The sequence below is a fragment of the Terrapene carolina genome, unplaced genomic scaffold, assembly GCF_002925995.2.
Source record: "Terrapene carolina triunguis isolate 2854851 unplaced genomic scaffold, T_m_triunguis-2.0 Scaffold247, whole genome shotgun sequence".
Classification (NCBI taxonomy): domain Eukaryota; kingdom Metazoa; phylum Chordata; order Testudines; family Emydidae; genus Terrapene; species Terrapene triunguis.
This window is the reverse complement of record NW_020664598.1, coordinates 13,164,926-13,183,815: the sequence shown is the minus strand read 5'-3', so window position 1 is coordinate 13,183,815 and position 18,890 is coordinate 13,164,926. Positions and strand designations below refer to the sequence as shown.

The 18,890-nt window shown below is 44.5% G+C and overlaps 1 protein-coding gene across 1 annotated transcript in view; it reads left to right on the top strand.

The window, feature by feature from the left end:
- Positions 1-2,604: 2,604 nt before the first annotated feature.
- Positions 2,605-18,890, top strand: part of LOC112107187 — a 20,138-nt gene continuing 3,852 nt past the window's right edge. Inside the window, exons 1-8 of the mRNA XM_024200798.2 lie at positions 2,605-2,853; positions 4,011-4,102; positions 4,311-4,485; positions 7,318-7,546; positions 8,173-8,741; positions 10,495-10,660; positions 11,840-12,033; positions 14,189-14,352. Of these exons, the coding sequence (XP_024056566.2) occupies positions 2,605-2,853; positions 4,011-4,102; positions 4,311-4,485; positions 7,318-7,546; positions 8,173-8,741; positions 10,495-10,660; positions 11,840-12,033; positions 14,189-14,352 (1,838 nt within the window). The remainder of the gene's footprint in view (positions 2,854-4,010; positions 4,103-4,310; positions 4,486-7,317; positions 7,547-8,172; positions 8,742-10,494; positions 10,661-11,839; positions 12,034-14,188; positions 14,353-18,890) is intronic.

Sequence of the window (18,890 nt, the reverse complement as noted above, 5' to 3'; positions counted from 1 at the left end):
TGCTGGTTCAATTAGCCCATGCAGCTAAACTAGTGATAGCACCAATGGGAATTGTTTTTAAAAGGCTTTATCTGCATGAGAGAGTGATAAGTTAACTGTAATGTCCCTGAGTTAATGGGAAGTGACATTGCATCCACACACAAATTGATGCTACAGTTGATGTTTGCTGGCCAACAGTCTGTGAAAATTACTCTCTACAAATTCTAAGGGTGATGCTGTAGTTGGTGCAAGCTCATTCATCTGAGTGCCTACATGATGCATCCTGCTACTGGGATCAGATGCTGTAGTGTAGACAAAGTTTTGGGTGTGTGTTTTTAAAGCAGTTGGAGAACTATGGGAAAGTAAACACACTGAGTGACATATGACTGCTAATTTAGCACAGGTATTGGGAATAGATTGGATTCACCTTGTACCACAAGCCCTTTGTAAAGTCAGTTTTAAGAAGCTTTTCATAAATGGTCTGTTTGTTTTGGCAGCTGGTTGTCTTCGTGCTTTGGCCATGTCGGTGCTTTCTCATCCCTGCTGTGCCACTTTACCTTTTTTTGGTGATCTCCAAGACCAGAATGTCACCTTTGTGGTCAGTATGTTGGAAGGCATGTCCTCCAAGCAGGATTTTCTGAAGGAGCATCTCATAAAGACTCTCTTCTCGATGGCCAACAGTCCAACAGAGTCCACATTCAACATCATAAGTTTTGCCAGCAAGGTAATGCCAACACAGCCATTGCTGGGCAAAGGGTTAAGGTTTTATAAGAAAGGTGACATCAGTGGAAACAATGCTTATCATTGTTGCTGTGTTTGAATTATAGCAATTAACTAGTGTAATCTCTGCCAGGTGAGGTGGCTGTAACAAGTTAATGGTACCCAGTGGGGTGAAATAAGTATAATAGGGTTGGAAAATGCCTAGCGGATTACCCAGTCCCTCTATCTGACAGCATAGGATTATTCCTCATAGTATAATTTCTTATGTTTTGAGTACTTGGTTCCACAGCTGGCCTGGGTATATCCTGCTCCTGTTTAAGAGCTGACAGTTGTGGCAGTGTCAAATAAAGGAATTCTAACATCAAGTGTGATGGTTGGTTCACGCATTTTCATGGTAATACTCCAAAGTCTGGAAGAGCATTCTCATGCAGTAGCAATGTTGGCTTCTGAGCTCTGGGAACAAATGGAAAGGGATGGGATTTGCTGGTTGATGCCTTGGGATCTTTCATGCATGCTTCCTTACACTTGCTTCCTTACTGCCTGGTCCTCATCATCCCTTTCGCACTTTGCCCATCCATGTGGTCCTCTTCTAGAATAGTGAAAGATGATTTTCCTGCTGCCCTATCACCATATCTTCCTTTAGTTGAGGGAACATGGAACCCATCTCTCTGACATCTTCTCTTGGATGTCTCACCAACAATTTAAGCTTACCCTGTTTCCCCGAAAGTAAGACATCCCCCGAAAATAAGACCTACTTCCAGTTTTGCCTCTCGCTGTAATATAAGGCATCCCCCGAAAATAAGACCTCCCCGATAATAAGGCCACCCCGGAATATAAGGCCCCGAAGCTCCAGGAAAAATAAGACCTCCCCTGAAAATAAGACCTAGCGCATCTTTGGGAGCAAAAATTAATATAAGACACTGTCTTATTTTCGGGGAAACACAGTAATATAGTCAAAACTGAACTTCTGACCTCTCTTCCCACTATCTGTCACTATTGTTAACAGTACCATCCTTCCTGTCATTCCAGCCCCATAATGTGATATGATCTTTGACTCTTCCTTCTCTCTAGCCCAACACATCCAGGACATGTCCAAAACTTGCTGTTTTTCCCTTCATAACTTCACTAAGATTTGGTCTTTTCTCTCTGTCCATGACTGAAATAACTCTAGAACAGAGGGAGTTAGAGTAATCTAACATATTGACTAAAATCAGTCAGCTCACAGTTACCATACTGAGTTATACAGATGGTACACAGAAAAACATGAGGCGGAGGTAGACAGCAATAAACTTGGGCTTTGGAATCTGTGATTACACAGAGAGTCTCATAAGACACCATCATAAGACTGACATTTCCTTTTCATTTTTAACCAGGGAAATTTCTGGCTTTCTACCACAGCCCTTGATGGGTGATAAATTCATTGTATTCTTCTTCCATCTTCCTCCAAAGAAATCCTCTACAACCCTGTTGGGAACCTCAAAACTCCCCTTGCCCTTAAAGTCCATAGAATGGCACCCCAGTTTCTTCTCCAGAAAGTTTAGAGCCCATCACATCTTAACTGACTAGAGCAATTGTATTGCAAGATGTGAGAAACTCCCTTCTCCACCCCAGAGGATGAGCAGGCTGAGAATCAAGTCCCGGATCTCACATATGTCAGACCATTTACCAAAATATCAACTAGCTAACCCATTTCTCAGTTTTATCAATTTTTAAAAAAATTCTGTGTTATAAAATATTTGCTTAATAGATGTTTATTGTGTTTGGTTACAAATTTTGGCTTTTGTACAGGTGGTAAAATGGCGCACTAGTTTGGTCAAATGTTCGCTCAGTAACATCATTGAAGCAACCGCCTGGATTAGAGCTCTGCAGTGTGGGAATGGTGCAGATGCTGTGAGTGCTTTGGCTATGGCATTTGAAGATCCCACCTGCCAGGTGGTATACTTGGTCACTGATGCACTCTCTGAGAGTGCTTCAGAGGAAATCTGTAGCCTTCTTGCAGAGACTGGCGAGGAACGCCCAGTGCACACTGTGTACTTGGTAGAAAAGCCAGGTGACTGTGAAAGCAGCACACAAAAAGAAATGGAGAAAGTAGCCAGACAGTCTGGAGGATCCTTTCAGGTGATCACCCTGCACCCTTCTAGAGCTTCAGAAGAGGTAAGTCAATAACAGCAGTTTTAGATTAAATGAATTTTTGGTAATCCCAGTCCACATAAACAAAATTTCACAAAACCAGAGCTAGGGCAGAGGAAAATTTTTCTCTAGAAAGGTGGCCAGTACATATTTTGTCTGGCTACCTGCAAACAGAGCTTCCTGTGAATAAAAAAAGGAAATACATTCAGAATCTCTGTTAAAGATTATGTCAGAAATTTGAAGATTGCACATGCACACAGTTGTTCTAATGAGTACTCTCTCCCTTTCTGTAGCGCTCACAGCTTTAGACTCATATTTGGGAGTGTAGTGCATGCAGTATGCTCTACCTCAGGGGGAAAGGAGCATCTCATACTGCTCTTGAACAACAATACCTGAGACCAGTATTAGGGTTCAAATTTAGATATACATAGGTGCAAACCTACTGACTTCACCAGACCTGAATTTGGCCTCTGAAGTGGTGCAGATAGGCTTTCAAATGAACTGATTCCAGCTTTTGAAAGGAGAGACTGTGGTGTTGCGGAAGGAAATGGAGATCCTGGAGGAAGCCCTTGCAAAGAAAGTATACCTTACTCCTGCCAATTCATTTCACACTTACCATGCTAGCTGTTTGTGCAGCAGTGATGGCTACAGTAGGTCCAAATATCTTTTTAGACATCCCATTGCTATTTGGATCACCATCAGCAGGTAACATTGAATATTGTCCTTCTAAAAAAATAACAGTACTGTTAAGCAGTGCATTTAGTAAGCAAAATATTAATAACACTTAGCATTTGTCTAGCATAGGTTTTCACAGATTTTTTTCACAGTGTGGATCACATCTTAATAAAAGGGTTATGCAGGGCACTTGGACACTGACTAAAGAAACAAAAGATGATTTAGCTACCACATGTTCACAGCTTTGGTTTATTTTGTATTTATATTCTAGTCTCTTAATGTTCCTCCTTTTAAACCTTTAGATTGCTTGAAATGGGAGAAATCAACTATAGCACACTTATAAGAGCTCATATACTACATTGAGGGGTGTGGTTAAGAACCAAGGTAGATCGCTGAATTTTGTTTGAGTGTGAATTGAAGCTTTAAATATAAAATAACTGGTTTATGGGTTTATGGCTTCATTCAGAAATTAGTTTAATTTTCTGCTTCTCTTCCCTGTTTTCCAGGTAAACCCAGGGTGCACCTCAAGCATCCACTGTTGCAATGCTATCAGTAAATACCCCTCTTGTTCTCTGCTGATGGGTATTCCTAAAGCACAGTAAGTCCAAAATGTGGAGCATGGGACTGCCAGAACCATTAGCGTAGTAGCTCAATTTGATAACCCAGTGATGGAAACAACTGGGAAACCACCCCAGTTTTGGGTGGATTTTCTTTGGCTTTAATTTTCATAAATTGAAGAAATCTGCATTATCTATTGTGAGAATCTTCATCCCTTCCTAGAACATACCACTATCCTGTTTCCACAGCTTTCCTGTGTACGTCTGTGCAAATTCCCCTAGTATACCTCTGACAACCTTGACAAAGGGAGATTTAATGGACTGGTCCCCAGAGGCTCCCCATTTGTTGAGGGGGGCCCGAGTCCTGGCTAGGAGAGAGACTGATGGATATTATTATCTGGGCCACATTGCCCAGGAGGTGAAGGTAAGTCTTTAATGTAAATGATGGTTGTAAATGATTCCTCCTTGGGTTACATGTGATGTTTCTCCCTATTCCTCACCTGGGGCTTCGCTAGGGTGGGTCTCCTTTGGCTATCCCATCTCTCTCTCTCTCTCTTGCTGGATGGGTATCACGCTGTCCTGCAGTGGCTCACAATGGTGGGAATCAAGCTCAGGGCAGATTGTTAAGAAACAGGGCACAAACCCCAAACTGGTTGTGAGTTCTATATGTAGATGTCACTAATCAATTATCAAGTGTAAACTCCTCTGGCAGACAGTCCCCTTGAGTACTCTGATGTATCTCACCACCCAGGTAAGCTTACTTTTGTGATCGATGATCTCTTACACTAAAGATCACAGCAATAGTCAGGTTACTCTCAGTCCCAAAGAACCAGTCACTTGCCCTAGGTCAATTGCACTTTAGATCTCACACCAAAGACGACACTTGCAGCCAATCCTATAACAAACTATCGAAAGATTTATTATATAGGAAAAGGAAACAAGAGTTATTTACAAGGTTAAAGCAGGTAAGCATATATACACACAAAAGAGTTCCAATCTTAAGTTTTAAAAAGTAATAGAAGCTTCCATAATAAGCAAGCTCTATATGTCCTTTAGGGATAACCCAGGCTAAGCACTGAGGATTTTTTGCTTATGCTTAGTAATCCTTGCCACTCAGAATCCAAGCAATATAAAGATACAGTTCCTCCCTGTTATGGCATTTTATTTGCTTCTTCTTCACGTGTTTTGAGCTGAAAACTCAGCTGATGAAAGGAAATCACTTGCATGACTCCTTTTCATGAGAGGGAGGAGAGCAATCAACAAACTCTTTTGTCCTCTCTGATGTTTCACAATAGTTCACCTGGGCCTTTCTTTTGAGACAGGACATAACATCTTCTGTTGGAGATCAGCACTTTTACACTAATTAATGTCTCCTGTCTGGTGACTTACACAGTCACAGAGACTTATAATACAAATGCTTAAATATTACCTTACAATATGGGATACAGATGTTAGAAGTGAGATTAATACATGCAGCAGCTTACAAGCATTCAATAAAGTCTAAACACTAAGCACATTTTTTATAATTCTAACGCCTGTTTACACACAGGTGAGCCAGAATGGTTCCAGCAATGTATTTGTTAGTGTTCCGCTGAGGCTTGAGGTCCTTGGCATAAGCTGGTATCTGGGGTTTCCTAATCATGTTGTTCTTTGCTTTTCAATGACTCTTAGCTGTTTACAGCAAGGAGCCCTGCAATCAGAAGGACACACATTTTTGGTGAATGCCACAAGTTGTCATTCAGAGCCAGTCACAGCCAGCAAGTCCTTTATATCACCTTCACCCAGCTCCACCCAAGCTGGCAGGAAAGTCTAGCAGCTAAACAACGCTTGCCAAAAAACTGAACAAACTAAAAAGGCCCCTCTCCTGGATCCCTTCCTCCACAGGCATCTCTGCTGGGGTGCATTTTTTCGACTCCCCTCTCTCTCAGTGGCAGCCTCTGTTGTTCCCTGGGTCTCTATTTGCAGCAGAACTCCTGCCATGGGGTGGCCTGGCTCCCAAGACTTCCCCTTCTGGGGGAGTGTGCCACAAGGGCCAGAATATGCCATTACAGTGCTCTTTGTTCAGAGGGCCTGGCCTTTGTATAACAAGTGGCCAAAATTCTTTTGTTATGGAGCCGATCTCTGTAGTTATCAACTAAAGACAGGTTTTCTGAAGAAGGGAATGCTTACTGAAGAATTCCATTGGTATGAATTCTGTTTGGTTTTTAAGATGACATAATCTCAGGCCTCCTTGGCTTTCTTCTCATTGGAAATGTGCAATCAGCAACCTTTTATGGTCAACTGAGTATTTCATAGCCATACAAGGAAAAGCTGGGTAAAGAACCAGGGTTTGAGCTAAGGATCACTTAAATTAAACAAATGTGACTATCGCAAAGCGTTGATATCATTCGAATGTGCAGTCACTCCCCGTATGAAATCCCCAATACAGTTAATATAAGTCATTGTTTTGTGAGGGAAAAGGAAGATGCTATCAAAGCCCTTCAGAGATTATTTTATCTGGGCCAGTGGAAATCAAACATTTTGCAAGATGATGTGTCTGAGTTCAGGATGAGGATACTAGGGGGCAGGCTGGCTGAAATAGCTGCTCTATATCACCATTGTTAACTCTGTGACCTACCCCAATAGTGGAAAAGACCATGCCCTCTCTCGTTTTAATCAGCAGGGAAACAGACTGTTTTGGGAAAAACAGGAGAAAAGGATGTTGGCTTCTTGGCACTTGTAGAATTTAACATTGACCTTTCCCAACAATTTGCCACTTGTGGAGCAGAGGAATTACCTGAATTACTCCCCACTCCTATAGTGGATGCTCAAATTAAAGCAGTAAAAATTACGGCATTGGGAGCATTTTACCATTTTATTTTCCCCTTTATTACTATGTAACCTACCAGGCAGCAAAAAAGCAGTCTGTCTTGGCTACCCTTTTTCCACTGACTGGGGTGATAGAGGTCTTCCTTAGCATGGCAGTTGTGCTGCTCATCCCCAGTGAACACATTACTTGCAAGATCCAAGAGTGAAGGAAGGGGAGAGCTTTACCTGGCAATCTGCTATGGTCTTCAAGCTCGTTAACTACCCTTAAAGACAAACTTGGACAGAACAGAGTGAAAAAATGAGTGTTCTAGGTTCAATGGATTCTCTGACCATGTGCTATTTCTTGGAATTTCTGCCAGTTCCCTCTCCCTAGTGTTAGCAGCCCCTAGCCCCTGTGTTTGGCCATTTGTGGGACTCACCTTGCATACTGCATGGTTTAATCCTGCAGGGCTCCAGGGAACGTTTTTTAATCGAGTTTGAGAGAAGTCGGTTGCTGAAAGGCAAGGTACAGTTTCGCATGCAAGAAACACCCCTCTATGACATTATCCACTATGAAGATGCCAGGCGACAGCCACTAGCTCCAGGAGACAGAGTCTTGGCACCATGGGAGGCTAAAGGTGAACGATATGGCCCAGGCACTGTACTAAAAGCTGCAGAGAACAGTGAAGCACAGTTAGGTACAGTACATTTTTTCCTATTGTTATTTATATTGGAGTAGCACCTTGAAGTGTGCTAGACACTGTACAGAGACGAAAGCAGTGTCTGCCGCAAGGAGCATACAATCTGTAATTTGCTTTCCCTCTTCCTCCCTTCTCTTTTCCTTTCAGTGCGGCTAAGTAACCTTTTCCTGCTCAGTGCCAGAATCTAGTGCTGCTCCATGAATCAAGCTGTAGGGCTGCTTTGTGAATGGGGACTTTGAAAGCATTTAATCTGTTGTGGAGCCAGGTGATACCACTTCTAACATAAAGAGAAAAAAAAGTTCTGGGGCCTCTTAGGTACCCAGATGATTGAGGCTACTCTCTAGATGCATATTGGGTGAAATCCTGGCCTCACTGAAGTCAGTGGGAGTTTTGTATTGACTTCAGTGAAGACGGGATTTTACCCATTGTCTTCTCAGTAAGTTTGAAAGAGATGAGTGTGAATCCTAAATATATAAAGCAAAACCACTTTTAAATGGTTACAAAATCTTTCCCTGCTTTCCATAGTACAAGATCTTGTTTCATCTCCAGGTCTCCAAGAGGTCAATCAGGCATGTTTTTGGCATACTTCTAAAGTACTGTTTGTCATTTATTTCTGTTTGTAGCCAGTGAAAACAGCGGAGTGCTGGTGAATTTCTGGAATGGTCAGACTAAGAAGGTGTCCTCTGATTTAGCTCTAAGGATCCCTCTGCCCCTGAGTGAACGCATCATCCTGGAACTTCAGATGCCATTAGTAGCCAGGCAAATGTTGGTGGACTCAAGCTCAGACTATCCCTACATTGTGACACCTGGTTACAGAGCTTCAGGGCATGGCAGACAGGATCACTTAGATCCAGTTTGCTGGCAGGGTTCCACACAGCTTCAGTCATGTCCTAACTGCAGCTCTGGATGTTCCTCACTTTGCCATTGCTGCCTTGGAGCCTGGGTGCCCATCAGGCCCACAGTGAACAGAGCACAACCAGAAGATGTCCTGATCCCAGGAACAAGCCTGACCAAAGAAGAGCTGAGCAGGAAGATAGAAGAACAGCTGTCTAAAGGGAGAGTCCCCATTTCAGAAAGGGTCTCCAAAGAGGAAGATAAAAAGGAAAAGAAGAAGCGATTAAAGAAAGAAAACGTCCCTAAAGATTTAGGATCCTGTGTGGAGATGGGAAACAAGGTTACAGAACCCAAGAAGGTAGAGAGTGCTTCATACAGACTATGGTATTACAATATCCTTTGCTATAGCTGCAGTAATATCCGTGATTCTGCTTTCTGTGGCAAAAAAATATTAGAAATACTGGACTAGATTATCATGTATACCTGAGTTCTGCTAAGGATGGGGAAATCATAGATGGCTTTCTACCACCTTTCTGAGCCTTTGATCCAGGGAATAGCTGGGGTCTCATTCATTCTCTGGCACTGGCTGGAACAGACTCCTAGTGGCTACTCCACCTGTTCAGGATCACTGGAGCACAACACAATCTAGCCACACCTTATCCTGACTTGGCATGCCCCCTTTACAGTGTGGGTACGGGCAGGAGAGGGTGTCACTAAGATGGTTTTGTACCACTCAGTACAGAAGGAATCCCTATTCACCCTGTTAAGGCAGCTCCATCCATGACACAAAGGAGATAGGACTAAGACTGAGGATCTGGCCTATATTGGTTCCACACTCAGGTATTTTTGGCATGTTTATTGTTTCATGGACATGTTGACTATTGGTTCCAAAGTAACTTGTATGTTTCACTCTTAACATTTGATTTGCTTGGTTATTGTTGTTCTGCATTAATATATGAAATAATACAGTGTTAAACGCACATACAAAGATAACATTTATTGCATCAGATGTCTGTACAATTAATTAGCAGCATACCTAACTGGCCATATGTAAATCATGGTAATTGCTTGTACAAATATAGGCATTTTTGTGCACACTAATGAGTCTCTTTGGCTTTAACAAATTTGGTCCCCCCAAAGATTTTTAAACCAAAGATCAGAATAAAGATTTTTTTTTTTATACACAAGCACTTTGTAATACTAAACAGTCCTTCAGAATTTGGGGTTTTTATTTTATTTGCTTTGTTTGTAGTTTATGACTCCTTGGGCTGAGTGTTAAAGGCAGATCCTCAATTAGTATAAATTGTCAGAGCTCCATTCATAGATTAATACATTTTAAGTCCAGAAGGGACCATTATGATCATGTAGTTGAACTTTCTTCATAAAACAAGCCAGAGAACCTCACTCAGTAACTTGAAATCACTGGAGTTATGACAATTTATACAACTGAGGATCTCTCCCCTGAGATTTTGCAATTTAATAATGAATGCATTTCTTCCTTTTCTGTTTAATTTGGTGCTCATGGGAGGGAAGGCTATCAGCTAGAACGAGGCCTAGTTCATGCAGGTACTGTGCAAGCTTCTTCATATGGCTCTCCAGAGAACCACAATTCTGATTTACCCCACCTCCTTCTAGTGCGTGTCTGCCAATGCACCTTATTCCTGGCCTGCTACTCCAATTTTGGGTCCCTTTAATGCAGAAACATTGTCAGTTGTGGGGTAGCTTTTAGCTGCAGACAAACCTAAGAAATGGGCAGAAACTCCTATGTTTAAAGGCTTCACTTATTCCTTGAATAAAGAAACCAGTTTTATTTTCCTTCTGAAACCCCAATTTCAAGAAGAAGTTTGGATTGCTTGTGTCCATGTCAAAATGACAGTAAAGTTAGTCACCACTGTGTCAGCAATGACAGCTCTTCCTCTCCAAGCAATGTTTCCCTACAGCTGAAGGCTCGCCAGTCATTCAGGTAGTATCAGCCAGGGTTAGTTTACACTAACGATGGGATTAGTGCAGTAATGGCAAGATCATACAGTAGCTTATTTTGTAATTTCATGTTACTGACACATTCTACTCCCCAATGGCTCAGCATTTTGATAGTTTCCTGTTGTTTCCAGAGCCCTCAGAAGGAGATGACTTCAACACGTTTGATGGGAGGTGCTCGTGCCATGGTTGATATTGCTGTCCACCCAGATACCTGCCTAATGGAGCCAATGCACGATGACAAAGAAGACAGCAGACACTATGGGGCTGATCCCGAGTCTCTTCTGAAGAATGAACCTGGTATTGATATTGTATCAATTAGCTGTTTCATACAAGCCTAGGACATGCCATACTAGATGAGAGCATTGGTTCTTCCTGTCTGGTCTCTTGTCATTCCTGGTGCCTTACAGGAAGATGAAAAAACACCATAATGCATCTGGTCAATCGTGCTCTGGTATGTGTAGGCACTAGTGGTTGTGCACTATGGTGATTTACTTATCTTCCTCTGAAACATGAACAGTTCTTTTTGGGCTCCTGCGGCTGCCACCTTCCCTGAAGTAAGATCTTTGATTGCCCCTGTCTTAGCATGCACTACAAATTTTATTAGTCCTAAAGCTATCCTACCCTTTTAAAAATCTGACTGTAGTATTTGACTGGACTGCCTGTGGCAAAGGATTTCACAAGTTGACTATAATCTGTGTGAAGAAATACGTACTTTTCTTTGTTCTGCACTTTAATTTAAGAGATTACTGCTCTTTAATTGCACTGGGTAACCCCTTGTTCTAGTATTGTAAAAAAGGTTCATAGTCTAAAACATCTTTTAATTAGGTCCCCTTTAACCAATGCCTTCCTCACTTAAGAGAGATCTGTGAGATGTGCAGGCAACTGGGAGTGGATTCCAAAGGCCAAAAGCCTCCTCCAGCCGCACCACCTATTTAGTGCCATTGTTCCATTCCCTGTCCTGCCTCCTATGAGGAGAGGCTGAAACTGGTATAGCAGAGGTGCACATTTCCTCACAGCCAGTAAACTACAGTAACTCCTACTGAGAGAGGCTCAGTAGATGTGAGCACAGTCAACGCTTCATCCCAGTTACTGGGTAAAAACGCTTCCTTGTCTATAAAAAGAACAGGAGTACTTGTGGCACCTTAGAGACTAACAAATTTATTAGAGCATAAGCTTTCGTGGGCTACAACCCACTTCTTCGGATGCATGCCACAAGTACTCCTGTTCTTTTTGCGGATACAGACTAACACGGCTGCTACTCTGGTTCCTTGTCTATGTTGGCAAGATTATTTTTGAAAGTGGTGACTGTCCTGTGGTCACTAAAAAGCTCCCACTTCCTTGGGGAGAAATGTTAGTACTTACTGGTAATAGAAAGGTCTTGCTTGAATGCATTTTACATTAACACACTTTTCTTTCTATCTGTTCACCATTTTATCAGGTGTCCATCACCTGTTATATCTCTAATTTGTCTGAAAGCTCTTTTTCAGTCCAGCATGATAGAAGCTCCAGCCCAGCATCCCCCAAGGAACCCTCCCGTGAAAGCACATGCTTTCAGCACTTCCAGTCTCCAAGCTATGTTTGACCGAGTGGATCAATCACTGAAGAAAGACCGCTTGACCATTGAATCAGTTCTGCGTATACAGAGACCCCACAGTGCTCCGAGTACACAGGTTAAGAGCACACAGCTTTTTTCTAGGAAGAATAAAGCAAACATTTGTTATTGCTGACCCAATGCCTGGTCAAAAGCCTATTTAAATCGGTTGAATAGATTCATGATTGGCTTGTGCCACAAAGTTCTTTTTGTCAATTTCCTGAAAGGTTATTTTCATAAGGGCCTAATTAGAAGTAAGGAAGTCTGATCTCTGATTGGCTAAATGTCAGGAGAATGAGTTGACTACTGGACACTGGCTCAAATTCTCCAGTGCACCAACTCCCATTATCCTTGGCCATCTCTGTGCCAGCATAAATTAGACAGCCTGAGGGCTGCTCTAATTTATGTTGATTGTCAAGAGGACAGGGATACCTGGCCAAACCCCAGTCACACTCTTTGCTGGCAGCTGGAGGTGTAGGTACCTCTACCCTATTGTGGGGGAATCCTCCAATGGTGTAATCCTCTGGGCCAGACTATGCTGTTTTAAGGGTTGCATTATGTGGAGAGTGTGGTGCAAAGCAGCTGTACTACAACACACAATCTGGACCAATTAGTTCCTGGCCATTAGGTTCACAGGATTTATTCACATGGCATGGTATAAATCAACTAGCATGGCCTCATTTTTGTCTATTTTATGGTGACATGTACTGCAATAGAAGATACATACACCCATACAAATATCAAACCCCCATCAATGCATGGTGTCATTGTCCAGGAACAGGACATTTTCTTGTATGCTGATATTAATACTTAGCCCTTCTGTGGAGCTTTTCATCTTCATATACTGACTAATCCTCTCAATCATCCTTGCAATATATAAAAGAATAATTCTTCTTTTACAGATAAGGAAACCAAGGAACAGAACAGTTAAGTGACTAGTCCAAGGCCATAAGGGGAGTCCATATGAAAGCTGGGATGAAAATTGAGGGTGTCTTAGTCCTCAATACTGTGTTCTAGCCACTAGATCAGTGGTTCTCAACCAGGGGTATGTGTACTCCTGGGGGTACGCAGAGGTCTTCCCGGGGGTACATTAACTACTCTAAATATTTGCCTAGGTTTACAACAAGCTACATAAAAAGCACTAGCGAAGTCGGTGCCAACTAAAATTTCATACAATGACTTGTTTATATTGCCCGCTATACTATACACTGAAATATAAGTACAATATTTATATTCCAATTGATTTATTTTATAATTAAATAGTAAAAATGAGAAAGTAAGCACTTTTTCAGTAATAGTGTTCTTTGACACTTCTGTATTCTTATGTCTGATTTTGTAAGCAAGTAGTTTTTAAGTGAGGTGAAATGTGGGGGTACACAAGACAAATCAGACTCCTGAAAGGTTGAGAGCCACTGCACTAGATCACACCGCTTTTTCATCTTCCATTTATAAAGCACCTTTTAGTTTTTTGAAGTTTCACTTTATTTGTTTAAAATCTTTCCAGCTGTAGCACATTAAGCATGAACCACTTACAGGGCCTAGGTTTTGCACATGCCACACAGCAAAGAATAGGAAAACACTCGAAAGATTTAGCAAAGATACCTACAGCTTCAGACACTGACTTTTTAATTAAAAAACAGCAGAAACACTACATGAGCCTTCTAAGGACAACCAGGAAAATAGGGAAGGCAATTGCAGCCTACAGTTCCTAAAGCAAAGGAACTATAGCTTATTGTTATTTAAATTCAAACTTGTATCTGAAGCTTCAGGTACACTTGTATTAGGAGTACACTGCATATTCAGGAGACAAAGTAAACACTACACAATGAGATAAGAACTCAGTGGATGCTTCATTGCTCATGCTTTTCATCCCTCTGTTCTAATCCAAAAGTTGCTGTAACAACAACCTAGGGCAGTTCCATGTATTGGGTCAGTACTGACTAAGCTGGAACAGTACTGCCTACTGAATTGTGAATACCATTTCTTGAAGTACCTGGATTTTCCTTCACCCAGCTAGTTATAGACCATGCTTGACCCTTCCGTAGAGCTCCTGAAATGTGCTAGTGTCAGACCCATCATGCTCACAGCTGGGAAATGATGCTGTGACAACAATCAATAAGTGTTGCTCTCAGAGCTCAGGAATGACATTGGGAAACTAAGCCTTACTGATTATACAGGACTTCAGTTTACATTAGGAACAAACCTTTACTGATATTAAGGACTTTTTCTTTCAGAAGTCAGTCACCAAGGGTGTAACTCAAGAGAGCCTGAGAAAGATGGACTTCAACACAGCCAGGATTGAGCACAGAAGGCAGCAAGAGGAGCTGAGGCAGCAGAAGAGGGAACAAAAGCAAGAGGCAGAAGGCCTCAAACGCCAGTTGATGCGCGACAGCAGGCGGTAACGGTGTGGGGTGCAGGTGGGAGGTCAGAGCGGGGAGGAAAGATTTCAGCAACTCCTGAGGGTTGTCCATCTCTTTATAAGTACTGGGTATTCTGTAGTGCATGCTTCCTGAGCTAGTGCTTTGGTACTATTTATCTTAAATGTTTATAGAGTGTTTCCCCACCCGTGTGTCTGAATGCTGGTCACAATTGTCCATTTAGAGCCTAAGACTTGGCGGGGTTGAGCACCCTCAAGTCCCATCCACTTCCAAGAGAAGGAAAGGCACTTACCACCTTGCAAGATTGGGCCCTTAAATAGTACAGTTGGTTTAGTTATGGTTATGAAATGTACTCCTTCTGCCCTCCCCAGCAGCTGGAGTTTACCCTCTTCTTCCTGCAGTTTGATTAACTGATGAATTTCCAGTGGTGACTCATGAAATCATACATCTTTTAGGCCTGGTCTACACTAGGCTTTTATGTCGACTTTAGCGCCGTTATATCGAATTAACCCTGCACCCGTCCACACCAGGAAGCCATTTAGTTCGACATAGAGCTCTCTTTAAATCGATTTCTGTAATCCTCCCCAACGAGAGGATTAGCGCTAAATTCGACATGGCCATATCGAATTAGGCTAGGTGTGGATGGAAATCGACGGTAATAGCTCCGGGAGCTATCCCACAGTGCACCACTCTGTTGACGCTCTGGACAGCAGTCCGAGCTCGGATGCTCTGACCAGCCACACCCCCGGGAAAATTTGAATTCATTTTCATTTTCCTGTCTGGGCAGTTTGAATCTCAGTTCCTCTTTGGACATCGAGGGGAGCTCAGCAGCAGTGGCAACTATGCAGAGCTCTCCAGCAGAGATGGCCGTGCAATCTAATAGAAAGAGGGCCCCAGCATGGACTGATCGGGAAGTCTTGGATCTCATCGCAGTGTGGGGCGATGAGTCCGTGCTTTCAGAGCTGCGCTCCAAAAGAAGGAATGCTAAGATCTACGAGAAGATCTCCAAAGCCATGGCAGAGAGAGGCTACAGCCGGGATGCAACGCAGTGCTGCGTGAAAATCAAGGAGCTGAGACAAGGCTACCAAAAAACCAAAGAGGCTAACGGACGCTCCGGATCCCAGCCCCACACATCCCGTTTCTACGAGGCACTGCATTCCATCCTGGGAGCGGCCGCCACCACTACCCCACCCCTGACCGTGGACTCCGAGGATGGGATCATGTCCGCGGCCGGTTCCTCGTCGGACATGACAGCGGACGGGGAAGATGAAGAAGGAGATGAGGAGGACGAGGCAGTCGACAGCGCTGGCACCGCTGATTTCCCCGACAGCCAGGAGCTCTTCATCACCCTTACCGAGATCCCGTACCAACCGTCCCCATCCCTTACCCCGGACACAGAATCAGGGGAAGGATCAAGCAGTAAGTGCTGTAAACATGTAAACATTTATTTAAAACAGAACGGTAATATTTATACTATTAACAATGTACATTTATAAAAGTTCTGTAAACTAGTAAAAAAATAATCAGGTACAAAACAGGAATATTTACAAAGGTAACAAATGGGTTTTCATGATTTCTCTGTCTTAGGCTCTTCTCAATTTAGTCCCAAGTGTTTTAAAAAATTTTCACAATGTCCGTTACTCCATGATTCCCAGGCCCAAGACGCTCCACTCCATAGTCCCAGTGCACCTACGCGAAAATCCGGTCAATGTGGCCGGGGATCGACGAGAAATCCTCGTAGGAGAACTCCTCGTAGGTCTCGTGGAGGTAGAGCTCAAGCCTGTTGATCAGGTTCCGGGGTAGGGCGATCTTAGTGGGCCCTCCGTGGTAGCAGACATGCCCCCTCCACGCCACAATCAAGTACTCCGGGATCATGGCCCGACATAGCATGGCGGCATACGGCCCCGGTTTCTGCATGCTTTCCCGCAGCATGCGTTCTCTCTGGGTGTCCGGGATCCTCAGGAGGGTGATGTCGCTCATGACGCCCTGCTTTGAATTAGGGAGGGGAATGTTAGTATTGGGACTGCTTTACAGCCACGCGGTGGAGGGAGAGGGGCAGCATACAGGGATCTTTCCCTGGGACAGCCGCGAGGGGGTGGGACAGGGGCAGAGTTGATGCTGTCCTGATTGCTGGCAGCAGAGACTGGCATTGCTTTCAGTGTGAAAGGAGGCCAGTGCTACTGCTGGAGTTTTAAGCAGCCACAAGTCTGCGGCTTACCATTATTGCCCGCTCCAGAAGTTCAGGTCTCCAGCCACGCTTCTCTGAACACTCCAAGACCTCCGCAAGTCCACAGGCACTGAAGGCGACGGCCGAAAATTCGACCTTGTCCTGAGTGCGCATGTGAGAGGTGCAGTGCATGGTCTTGTTCACAGAGAAAGACTAGGTTCTTTGTATACAATTTCATTTATCTGTCTCAGGAATTCACTCCCTTTTCACAATTCACACAGACACATCTGCGACTGTCTCCCAACCCAGCCTGTCAGCACACTCCCAGAGGCTAGCGCAGATTAGGCGGAGGAAGAAGAAGACGCGTGAAGACATGTTCTCAGAACTAATGGGATGCTCCCGAGCCCAGGCAGCCCAGCAGACACAGTGGAGGGAGAACTTGTCACAAATGCACCGAGCAGTCATGGAACGGGAGGAGAGGTGGCGTCAGGAGGACCAACAGGCTACTGAAAAGCTGCTTGGACTAATGAGGGAGCAAACGGACACGCTCCGGCGCCTTGTGGATGTTCTGCAAGACCGGAGGCAGGAGGACAGAGCCCCGCTGCAGTCTATCTGTAACCGCCCTCACCCGCCACCAAGTCCCACACCACCCTCACCCAAACTCCAAAGAAGGAGGGGCGGCAAGGGCCGTTAAAACTTTCAGTCAACCCCTGCAGACTGCTCTAGCACTAGAAGGCTGACATTCCCCAAAATTTCATAAGTCCTTTCCTACCCACCTCACACAAGCCCCCGTCCAAGTTTCACCCCCCACGTTTCATGTCTGGTTCGCAATAAAATGTTTGTTTCTCTCCATTACTGTTTCAGTCAGGTTCTTTTGAGGGAGAGTCTGTCTGGAGGGGGGGAAGGGGCTTGGTAATTGGGCAGGACAGTGACCTTTAGCAGGGTACAGAGGCGGTGTCAGGTCCAGCATCAGGACACATACACAGTGCAGTCACTGGTTACCCTGGTCAGTCTGGGAGGTGTTTTTCATGTTCTCCATTGAAATAACCAGTCCACCAGTGCGGAGCCTGGCATTCCGGGAGTTTAGAAGCATCATTTGCATCAGAACACTGAACCCGCCCCCCGCCACAGTCTGCGTCCCCGGTTTAAAATATTCCCGCGAAAACAGCAACACAGACAACGGTGTTCATTAACAAAATCGAAATGATTTTATTTTTTGGGAAGGGGAAGGGGGTGAAGGGGGTATGTAACTGGAGAGGATAGTCAAAATGAACTGGGTAAAGAAACGGGGGCAGGTTCAGCTTTTCTGTCCACAAACTGAAAAGTCACTGGTTGCCCTGCTCACTCAGGAACCTAGCTTTCAAAGCCTCCCGGATGCACAGGGCGTCCCGCTGGGATCTTCTAATGGCCCGGCTGTCTGGCTGGACGTAATCAGCAGCCAGGCTATTTGCCTCAACCTCCCACCCCGCCATAAAGGTCTCCCCCTTGCTCTCACAGATTGTGGAGCACACAGCAAGCTGCAATAACGATGGGGATATTGGTTTCACTGAGATCACAGCGAGTCAGTAAGCTTCTCCATCTCCCTTTGAGACGGCCAAAAGCACACTCCACTACCATTCTGCACTTGCTCAGCCGGTAGTTGAACAGTTCTTTTTCTGTGTCCAGGGTGCCAGTATAGGGCTTCATGAGCCAGGGCATTAGCGGGTAGGCTGGGTCCCCGAGGATGACTGTAGGCATCTCCACATCCCCAAGAGTTATTTTGTGGTCTGGGAAGTAAATACCTTCCTGCAGCCGTCTAAACAGACCAGAGTTCCTGAACACGCGAGCGTCATGAACCTTGCCCGGCCATCCGACGTAGATGTTTGTAAACCGTCCCCGATGGTCCACCAGTGCTTGCAGCACCATTGAAAAGTAGCCCTTTCTATTGATGTACTGGCTGGCCTGGTGGTCCGGTCCCAGGATAGGGATGTGAGTCCCATCGATAGCCCCACCGCAGTTTGGGAATCCCATCGCGGCAAAGCCATCTATGATGACCTGCGCGTTTCCCAGGGTCACTACCTTTGGGAGCAGTACCTTCACGATTGCCTTGGCTACTTGCATGACAACAACCCCCACGGTAGATTTGCCCACACCAAAGTGGTTCGCGACTGACCGGTAGCTGTCCGGCGTTGCAAGCTTCCAGAGGGCTATGGCCACTCGCTTCTGGACAGTGAGGGCTGCTCGCATGCGGGTGTCCTTGCGCTTCAGGGCAGGGGACAGCAACTCACAAAGTTCGAGGAAAGTCCCCTTCCGCATGCGAAAGTTTCGCAGCCACTGGGATTCATCCCAGACCTGAAGCACTATACGGTCCCACCAGTCCGTGCTTGTTTCCCGGGCCCAGAATCGCCGTTC